Source organism: Benincasa hispida, chromosome 12, assembly GCF_009727055.1.
Source record: "Benincasa hispida cultivar B227 chromosome 12, ASM972705v1, whole genome shotgun sequence".
NCBI classification, from domain to species: Eukaryota; Viridiplantae; Streptophyta; class Magnoliopsida; order Cucurbitales; family Cucurbitaceae; genus Benincasa; species Benincasa hispida.
This window is the reverse complement of record NC_052360.1, coordinates 20,398,571-20,409,348: the sequence shown is the minus strand read 5'-3', so window position 1 is coordinate 20,409,348 and position 10,778 is coordinate 20,398,571. Positions and strand designations below refer to the sequence as shown.

The window sequence follows — 10,778 nt, the reverse complement described above, 5'->3', positions numbered from 1 at the left end:
TCCTAATCTCAATTCTTTATTTACAATGTAACAATTCAGATCAAGTTTCATAACTACAATGAACTTTAAAAATGTCATTTTTTTTTTCAAAAAAATAGTTTATATCCGCATAATTATTTATAGATATATTGTTGCATTTATAACCACCTTTTTAGTAATCGAAAATCAATCTCATCGAAATTTATCCAATAAAGTGAGACCACAGTATGCCTGCTTCATAATAACCGTAAAATATGGATTCTAAAATTTCTATGCTTTCAATCCTTAGCAATCACAATACATAAAATTGAGATATTTTAATAATTTCTTTCTCATACATCCAACAATCCAAGATGCCAATCACATTTTGAGTCTATGGCCCCCTTGAGTAATTTTCCTCATTATCATAATTTTTTATTATAAAAGTGAAAATAGAAGCAGTTAAAAAAATTGAAAAATTACACTATCAATCCCAGGGATCTTGATTTAATTGTATTTGGGTCCCTGGGATTGAAATTTTGCTTGAATCTTGCCTATAAATTCCAAAAGAAAGGTGTAATCGCCCGCTAGAGTTTCATTTGAACTAGGATCATCATAGATCTAGGCTCCAGAAGTGGATTCAATAGCTGGAAGTTCAAATTAATGTGGGTATTCATGTTGAAAATACATCGTTCATCTTGAAATGTCCATTTATCCCACGAGACCATGGTCAAATAATCTCTAACTAGATGAAAAATAGTGTTGAAATGTCCATTTATCCCATGAGACCATAGACAGAATCTCTGATTAGATGAAAAATAGGAGTGGAGAGAATTTCCTCCCCATTAGCTAAGTGAAAGCAAGGCCAAAAATTATATTAATTCACATTCACATATATATATATATATAATTTATGTTTTAAATTTTAAGATTTCTTGCCAAGCAGTGGTTTCTTTGAATCATAGGAAATGACTCAACTTAATATGGTAAAATTTGAAAATTGTAGTTGGTTGAGAATGAATTTAAATTTTTGTTAAATAAAGAATAAATTTTAAAAAAAACAATTAAAAAAAAAATCCTCCAACCCAATGTCCACAAATTTTCGGTGGAGAATTCCCACCCCAATCACATGGAAAATTTAGTGAGGATGAGAAATGAAATGGAAAAAGCCATCTCTATGTTCATCCATCGTAAGTCTCTTCACTGTGTTGTTGGTCATTCATTTGGATGGTGGTAAACTAATCGTTACTCACATTTCTAGTTACAAGGTCCAAAATCTTAAACCCTATTTAATAACAATCTCATTTTCAACTTTCAAACAAAGGGAAACCACTGTGCATGTAAGTAAACTTAGCATGCAGATACCTAAAAAATGTCTCCAAACAAAATAATCTTAAGTCGATATGTTAGGAAGGATTTAAAAGAATATGCATACAGAACTCATGCCATTTTCCATCCAACTCAACTCATATAACCAGTCTGCATAGGTCCTAAACTAAAACAAATTCCAACGCAATGTCGCATCCCGAATATTATAACAACCGTTAATATAAATAGCTCTCCATCATTCACTTCCTTCTCGTGCCTGAAAAAGGGATTCCAGCTCTGTCAGTGCTAGTATTTCGATTATTCTCACTTAATTCAGAGTATTTAGTGCAAAAGATATGACACTAATTGTACAAAGTCAAAATAAGATCATGTGCTAAATCATCCATCAAACACTTGTTGCATGTACTAAATAAACACATATATGACAAAATAATAAATTTTGAATGCAAAATACATCAAACCGATTATTTAAGAGCATATAAATGCATAACTCATTGACTTTGAATTTCTTTCTTACATACGCTGTGTCCAGTCCTAGATTTTTAAATAAATGACGTTTGATTATATCTGTGTCGTATCAATGTTTTATTGTATCTGTGCTTCTTAGCTTCTATCAATTCCATGGACAACGAGATACTCATGCTACCTAGAACAAAACAGTGACTAGAAGATAATTATCGTACCTATTCCCTCCCCCCATAAAACAAACACGCTCTTCTACATCTTCATCCAAAGGTTGTTCTTTTTTATTACCACTACCAATTTGCGCAGCTCATGCAATCAGATAACTTTATTTACCATGAACATAAATGGTTTCTACAGTTTTTTGAAGCATCAAAAATGGAAGTAGCATACCTGACGTGGTGATCCAGATCTTGATTTTGACCGTGGCCTGCAGATTTTGCAGAAAAAAGTTTGTCAAGCAAATCAAACTTAGGGAAAAACGCACACAGGCCACAAGTACCTTGAAGATTTAACAGGGGATGGAGATCTTGATCTTGAAACCGATCTGGAAACAGATCGTTCTGCTGATTTGCTGCATGGTACAAGAAAACATTACAACGTAAAATAAGCAGCCATGAGAGTGATAACAGTTGAACAGAAAAGCTGGAACCTCCTATTTCGTCTAGCAGGCCGGCTACGGCTACGGCTACGGCTACGGCTCCGGCTCCGGCTTCGGCTACGGCTACGGCTACGACTCCGGCTCCGGCTCCGGCTCCGACTCCTTGTGGGACTTCCATCATACTTCTTCACCTGCAACCATATGTGATATGTCATCCACAAACAAAGGACACAAAAAACCGAATCCAGTTTCTTAAAGTGCCCACAGAAAGAGGGTAAGCTGTTAGAGAAAAATAACACAACAGTAGGCTAATTTGAAATAAATGGCAAGAGAATAAAGGTTAAGGTACCCGAATGTATGCTCTCGCCCAAGGATTTCTGAATTCAGTATCATCAAGTTTTCGCATCTAAATAACAAAAATGCATTAGTTATCAAATTGAAATAATGCAGAACTGACGAAACATGATCTTTTAGAAAAACTTACAGCATATTTCATATCGTCATAGTTAGTATAATCAACAATTCCGAACGTCCCTGGACATCATGACTTCAAATAGTAAATATTTATGATTTATCTAATTATCAAATCAATTTGAAGTAATTTCAGTTTCTGAGCATGATGGAACATTTAAAAAGAGAAAAGAAAAAAGGCAACTCCTAGTTGTTACATTTTAAATGATTTGCATCTGTGCTATGTCACGTGCTAAAGCGAAACATTACAAAAATAAATTTTATTCATGATACATCCCTGGATTATAGACTAATAAAAAGTACTGCCTCTTCAAATATCAAAGTGGCACAACATAACACATTTTTAACACCAAAATACCATCATACAACAAAATATAAGTATGATAGGAAGTTGCAAGAGAATATGTTATGGTTTTTTTTAAATATAATAAAAGGATCAAAAGATGCGTATTTATCTTTGAATAATCTACTATTCCTTTCTTTCCATAGACACCAGAGAAGTCCATAGACACCAGAGAAGGTAGTGAGTAGCACATCTCCACAGGATTTTCCCTCTACTAACCAAATCATAACTAATAATCCCTTCAAGCAGCCAATCATCAACCTTCTTAGGCCATATACTCAATCACTCCAAAAATATTGAATAAGTTGGACCAACCTCTGATCGCAAAATTACAATGAATAAACAAATGGTCTAGAGACTCCTCCTTTGGAGCTTATCATGAGTATTTTAAGCTTACGCAAGCAAGAGACCAGAGGAAATCCCTCACTTTTTCTGGAATTTTAAGCTTCCAAATGAGAGCAGCCGCCATAGGAAATGAGATTTACGTGGCCCCCTTAGTTAGACTTTAGAAGGTAGACTTAGTTGAGATGCCACTAGAGGGATCAAGACATCAATAATATAAAGTAACTCTAAGACGTTTTCTCCCCAGGATATTTGGACATATCAACACATGATTCACTCGATCCGCAAATCATATAGTGTGCGGACCAGAAAAAGTTGGGCCTAAAACCCAACCAGTTGTGAACCCTCAATTCCCATGAGATCCAAAATAAAATCCTTGGAAAGGTATTGCTAAGAAGCTTCATTTCCTCTCTCTTTTTGTCCAACATTGTTTTAAAGGGGGACGGGAGTGATACTTTTTTCTGGGATGAGGAATCACTCAGTAGCTACCTTCTGTCTCATCCTATGACTTCTCCTACCCTTCTTTTCCGCTTTCTGCCGTCTTTTGTCCGATAGGGAAACAAATATATTATCAATCTTTATTATTTGCTTGGGGAGCTCTGTTGTACCCCAGAAAGTAGGGGTGTTCACATTTTGATTCCTAGTTCATCCAATGATTTTTCGTGTAAATCATTTTTTCTCTATTTGGTTAACCTCCCTCCCTCTGGTCTCTGACTTTATCTCAATGTAGAAGGTGAAAATTCTCAACATGGTTAAGTTTTTTGTTTGAGAAGTTATCCAAGGCAAGGAAGAGTTAACACTTTAGATTGGGTGTCAAGGAACCCAATTAGAATGAGCCATTGTGTTGCATTCTTTCTATAAGTGCAATATAGGATCTTCATCATATTCTTTGGAGTTGTAGTATAGCTCATGCAGTTTCAAATCGACTTTTTGAGCAGTTCAATCTTGACTAGGTTAGACAAGGACTACAGAGAATGATCAAGGAGTTCCTTCTCCATCTCCTTCTACAAGAAAGTTTTTTTTTTTTTTTTTTGGTGGCAAGCCAGAGTGCTATTCTGTGGAGTCTTTGGGGAGTGGAATAATAGAACTTTTAAAGGGCTTAGGCATTCTTAAACCAATCTTTGATCTTTTATTACATTTCATGTTTCTTGGTGGGCTTTGGTGGCAAAAAATTTGGTGTAACTACCCATTAGAGCTTATTTTTCTGGATTTGAGGCCCTTTTTATGGTTAGCCTCCTCTTTTGGTGGAAACAATGGGAACTTTAGAGAAAAGTTCGGCTATCTAAATGCCTTGTTGCCCAAAAGATAAGAATTATCAAGTTGGTTTGACTTGCATTTCTCTACAGAGATGTGCCAAATTATAAGCTTGAGTCATAGACCCAAAATAGAAAGTAAACCACCTTTTGGAGATAAATACAACTACAAACACCCTCCATCACATTATGTTCTGAAGGCAGGCGAGGAACTAATGCATAAATTAAATACTTGCAATAAGAATTATGGATGATGCACATCCTACATTCTAACTCAAATCACAAGAGTTAAACTTCTAAAACAAAACAAATAAGCAACATTTGCTTAAGAAACCATTCCTATACAGTAAAACCGTTTTGCACAAACTAAAAAAACAATAGCAGTTTTTTACTGGGGGAAGGACGTGTGATTAACCTTCGCTGTCACGGGAAACTTCAGCAAAACACACATCACCAGCCTTGCGCATATGATCCTGAAAGCATTATACCAGTAAAGCTATCAACATGATCCAATAAAAGAAAATCCTTATCTTTCATTGAACAATAAAGATTCTAACACCTTCAAATCCTGCCAAGAAGCAGATGATGGAAGACCACGTACAATAACTGTGAGAAATATTAAACATCCATTAGGACATTGAATTAATATGGACGTAATGGAATACTATATGTGGGAAATTTTTCCAGCAACATGGTTCCATATAGCAGAGCATCAAACATATTCCCCCACCTCGATATTCTGAGCGTTTTGAAACACCAAAACGTCCTCCCCCTGCCCCTCCTCCACCACCACTACCACCACCACCATAACTGCTACGACGATCACTAGATGAAGGGCCTCTACCACCATGTGCAAGCTCAACCTATTTGAAAAAGGGAAAATATGAATATAATAAAAATAATAGGAATCAGGAAATAAAGGAAAACGAAAACTTAGTCTATACCCTTAGACGGCAGCCATCAAAATTATATCCATCACGAGCTCGGATTGCATCTTCTGCATCCCTAACATTCTCAAACTAACAACAGAAAGAACAAAATATCATGAACTCAGTAAATGCAGCTAAAAGTATATAAAAATTAAAAATAAAAAATAATACCTCCACAAAACAATAACATGGAGGGCGTGGTGGAATCTTCAATTCAATATCCAAAATTCGGCCATACTGCCAAGAAAATATCAATCATGTAGAAATAAATTTCAGAAGTTCATACAAATCAAACCTTAGATATGCAGGAGCCAGAAAATACATGTAGTAGATCTTCTTTTCAAAACAAAAAATAAAATGAGTTTGAATGGCTGTAAATCACCATTGTAATACCACCATTGTAGGGTACCTTCACATTTAAATATGAAAAGAGAAAATAACAATTTGCAGACACCATGACAAGGAATAGCTAAGACTAAGGGCATATACCTTGTAGAACAAATCTTCAATTTCATACTCTTTTATGTCTGAGGGCAAGTTTCCAACATATATTGTGCGAGAAAAACGACTACTCATCTTCAAGGCAACAAATTACTCCAGGCAAGTTTGAATATTATTCCTGCACATGTATGTCATAACATCATACATCTGTTCAACAAATCATCCAAAGGAAAGAAACACCATCTTCCACCATAACCAATTGCCATCTGCATCAACAACTTCACTCTCCAAATAAGGCAGAACAAAAATCAATGAAGCAAACCAAGAGAGCAATCCTCGATGTGAGCCGTGCTCCACAATTCCATTGCTCATTTGCTCCCAGATGCTCCAAAGGTATTATAATATTGAAATAAATTTTGTATCTCCTCATCCTCTCCAGAAATTTAGCAGTGCATAGCTCGTCAGAGAGTGAGCAAGTAGCTCCATTTATAAAAATAATACCCATAACTCCACAATGATTCTCCCATTCCCTCTCTATATCCCTATGTATGATTGCAATGCTCATATGTGTCCAAGCGCTTGTCATCTATCATAAAGAAAGCATCTGTGTCATGAGATGAGGTAAGAGTGACATACATGATTAATTTTACCTTACTCAGCTCTCTTAACAGCATTGAGAAAACAATCCTGAAAAAATATGTAGGATGTCCTCTGTTGATTAACTTTAGATGATCCGTGAAATCCTCAATTATGTTGCATTCGATTCCAAAGAGGAATGGAGTAAATGTTTTCTTCCTTTCATATCAACATACAAAAGGACATTGTCATACAAAACATTGGTGTTACATTATAAGTAGCTAATACTCTTGGTCCAACTTCATCATCCAAGGTCGTCAGTGGAAAAACTACATACAAATTTTGAAACAGAAATACAATAATGTTCTATCAATTAACAAAATGGAGACAAAATTCAAGAAGCTGGGTCCCTGAGTCACGATCTTTAGTCCATAAATCCCAACTAATAGGACATAAATTGAAGAAATTCTTCGCACCAATTCGGTACAGGGGATGCACAGAAGCATGATTGAGAAAGTTTGAGGCCAATTTGTTCATTTCTTCTAGTGCTAGCCTTTACGGCACAAGTACGAACATAACAATCAAATAAAAATTTATGATTTCTAAGATACAAGAAAGTGGAATGAAACAAATAAATAAATAATCGGGGGAACCAAAAAGTTGATCAATGCTGTTATTGGTAAATGTATTCCACCATTAAACCAACTAAATGCCCCACCCTCGTCCAGATAACGAGGAAGCTGACTAAGAAAAATGTAAATCCAAGATTGCCAACGTCCTACCCACCATAAATTACTCGAAAAGTAATCATGTTCCTCAGCACGAACATGAGCGTATCTTTTGTTAACACGCAGTTATTAGATATAAGTGACGACTAACGAGAGCAACATACCAAAGATTGAAAAACTGACGAAGTAAAGTGCACCGAGAAAGTGAAAAGCGATAGCGACAGTACTGCGGCTCAGCAAGGGCTGAAAGAAGAGCTGGTTTTTGGTTGGCTTCTGTGTTGGGGATCCTCCTTTCGCAGCGACCGGACGGGACGACGAAGGGCTTAGGGTTAGGTCGTAATAGAGGATAATATACCACTGCCCCAGGCGCGGCACCAAGGGAGGTAATTTCCAATTATGCGATTACCAAGTCCTCCCAAATTAATTCAACAACCCTTGTTGGCTAAGTTGCATTACAATATTCTACAACTATGCGCTTTTTCCTTTTTTCTTTTTTTCTTTCCTTTTTTTATTTAATTATACGACCGATCTAGAGACAGTTGAGTTATAATCATTTGGATATTCAATATGTTACTTTTCTTCTTTGTATATTATATCTATCTTATTTGTCTGGTATAATTATCATTGAATAGACACCACTATCAACTTCATTAAATAGTCAAAATAAGTATAGCTCAACTGTCATGGTATTTATATTATCAAGTTTGAATCCCACATTTTACATGTCAAAAAAAAAATACTTCATCAAATGAAACTATAATATTGTATGCTTAAGATTCAAAATATAGATTTAACGTATAGATTTAACATGTGCATCGCAAGCTTCTCTAAATATGTATCTTTAGAGTTATTTTTGAAATCGAATAAATTTCGATTTAGAAATAAGAAAAGGAGATAAAAATTAAAAGTAAAGAACAAACGAATCTTGTCTTAGTGAAAAAATGGTAGAAGATGTACTTTTATAGTTGTAGAGAATTGAAAAGGTTACCAAACTTTTAAATTTTCAAATCATTTGTTATTCTATAATTAATTATAATTAAAAGCAAGATCAATAACACATTCACTTAATATTCAACCCTTTTAGATTTCACATACTCAATTCTCATCTTCATTGCACATCTAAATTATTAATTTCGAATTAGATTACAATTATAAGATAGGAGTTTATGATCTCTTCGTCCTCCATTGACTTGTGTGCTAAAACAATTTTTAAAAACAAAATGAAATCAATAAAATTTATATATATTTTAGGGAGATTTTAAAAAATAAAGAAATAATTTGGAAAACTATTTACACAGGATAGCAAGATAGAAACTGATAGAAGTCTAACAATATCTATTGGTATTTTCTTTGCTATTTCTTTAAATAATTTGACATTTTTTCTATCCGTGAAAATTTTCTTTTTTTACTTTTCAAAGTTTGTATAATATTTCAATTTTATAACATTTTTCTTCTTGAGGAAAATGATAAACTAATAGTTAAGTATTAATATAATTAACTTATATTAAGCATTTGGGTCAATCGATGATTTTACATAATATCAAAATATTTCCTTTTCAATTAATATTCATTTCTACCTGTTTGGTCTTTTACAAAATTTCAAGCCTATAAGTGGAGGAAAATGATAAATTATTGATATGATTAAATTGGAAAATTGTTATATCTATCCTAAAAAGTTTTTAGTCTCTCAAAACTATCATTTTTTCTCTAAAAAACTAGCTTTTCTAATCTCTTTCTTACTTTTTCAACTTTTATGCGTAATAAAAGTTAACAAAACAAGAAAGAGATCAGAAAAATTAGTTTTTAGAAAAGATGTTAATTTTGAAAGATTATTTTTTTTTAGATGAAATAGCAATTTTTCAATTAGATAATTTACAATCTTACTATTTAGATCGACTAGAGAAAAAAATGTTTCCAAAAAAGTTGTTTTTATTCAAACTCTTTTGATAAAAACTATTCAAAATACATTTTGAAAGTGTTTCAAAAGTCATTTAGATGGGTCGCCAAATAGTTCATTTTTTTTTCTAAAAAATACTTATTTTCAAATTTAAACACCTGAAAAGTTAAATCAAACCCACCCTTAAACTTTTGGCAACGATTTCTTAACCTTAAATGTAACATCCTAACTTTCTATTATACTTCTAGAACGCTATTATATACATGCATAGGCTTGACAATAAATGCTTCGAAGAAAATTAAATAAAAAAAATAATTTTTTATTTCATTAAATAAAGCTTAAATAATAAAATCCTGAAAACTCTATTAGAGGTACCCCTAAATCTGATTTAAAATAAATTAAGCAAATAAATAAATTAACAAATAAAGGAAATAACCAAGAGTTTTAAATGCTAGACTCCTAAACCAAAACATATCAAATAAATAAAAACATAAGTGCATAAGCGATATATCATGTCCCAATGGCTTGGTCACGGATCCCCCCTATCGTTCACCGGTCTATCTTTACCTTTATCTAAAAAAGGTGGAGAGAAAAAGATGAGTATATAAATATACCCAGTAAGCAATCCACTACTGGGCCCAGTAGGTGAACTGTTAGCCTCTCTATCGAGACTCAAGTGTACAAAACACATCGTAGGTCGGAATTGGCATAAGCATAAGGGGCGAACCTGAAAGCTCGCTTTCATAGGTAGTGACCCCAGAGGGACATAGTCATAAACATAAGTGGTAATCCCAAGGGAACACCGTATATAGGCATAAGGTGTGAACCCAAAGGCTCGCAACATGCAATGTACATAGCCCGATAGAAGTGCTAACAGTCACTATCAGTCTCCATAGGCATAAGCATAAAATCAAAGTCTTAAATCATGCTTAAGTTTCAGAACAATCTCACAATCCATCCATTAACCAAACATTGCAACAATACATGGTATCGAAATTCCATGGCATAAATATAAGCTTCCAAAATTCCAACTAACCAACAAGCCTATCATAATATTCCAAGCCAACATAGGAACCAATACTTAATACGTACTTGGGTTCGAGAGTGAACCGACAGTAGGTAACTTACCTCAAGTTTAGACACAAAATTTAATTCAAGCACACTAACCACCAAGTTCCACAAACATCAAATTGAATCCTAAAACACAAACCATAAATTATTTTTTAGTACTTAGCCTAAAATTCTAGATAAAGAAATTTTTCTACGGAAATTTAAACCACTTACCCGACACGTAATTTGCTCCAAAACCACACAAACACTTCAATTGAGCAACCCAATTTGAACACACCAACATCAAGCGTTCAATACCAAATTACAACAACATAACCCAATCTATAAATGTATCATCTTTACGACTTACCCAAAAGTACCAAAACTGCCCAAAATGA

At 34.0% G+C, this 10,778-nt stretch overlaps 1 protein-coding gene across 4 annotated transcripts; it reads right to left on the bottom strand.

Annotated features, from left to right (window-relative positions):
- Positions 1-1,180: 1,180 nt before the first annotated feature.
- On the bottom strand, positions 1,181-7,852 carry LOC120093014 (serine/arginine-rich splicing factor SR34A). 4 transcript variants are annotated; one of them, XM_039051304.1, is made up of 13 exons: positions 6,780-7,852; positions 6,178-6,307; positions 5,860-5,925; positions 5,704-5,778; positions 5,490-5,622; positions 5,319-5,365; positions 5,175-5,232; positions 2,835-2,884; positions 2,700-2,756; positions 2,402-2,541; positions 2,252-2,323; positions 2,143-2,179; positions 1,181-1,543 (listed from the first exon to the last, which is right to left on the bottom strand). In XM_039051304.1, the coding sequence occupies exons 2-13, from the start codon at positions 6,262-6,264 to the stop codon at positions 1,523-1,525; spliced, it is 843 nt and encodes a 280-aa protein (XP_038907232.1). In that variant the 5' UTR covers positions 6,265-6,307; positions 6,780-7,852; the 3' UTR covers positions 1,181-1,522. The 4 variants fall into 4 exon arrangements, with proteins under 4 accessions (XP_038907232.1, XP_038907233.1, XP_038907230.1 ...); XM_039051305.1 differs by having other exon boundaries at positions 7,598-7,852; XM_039051302.1 differs by having other exon boundaries at positions 6,178-6,715; positions 6,780-7,851.
- Positions 7,853-10,778: the final 2,926 nt, after the last annotated feature.

Coding starts and splice junctions, on each gene's coding strand:
- LOC120093014 (XM_039051304.1), bottom strand. CDS start 6,264: ATGAGTAGTCGTTTTTCTCGCACAATATATGTTGGAAACTTGCCCTCA. Junction 5,623..5,703: donor TTGATGGCTGCCGTCTAAGG/GTATAGACTAAG, acceptor TTTTTCAAATAG/GTTGAGCTTGCACATGGTGG. Junction 2,885..5,174: donor AGTTTCCCGTGACAGCGAAG/GTTAATCACACG, acceptor CATGATGTCCAG/GGACGTTCGGAATTGTTGAT.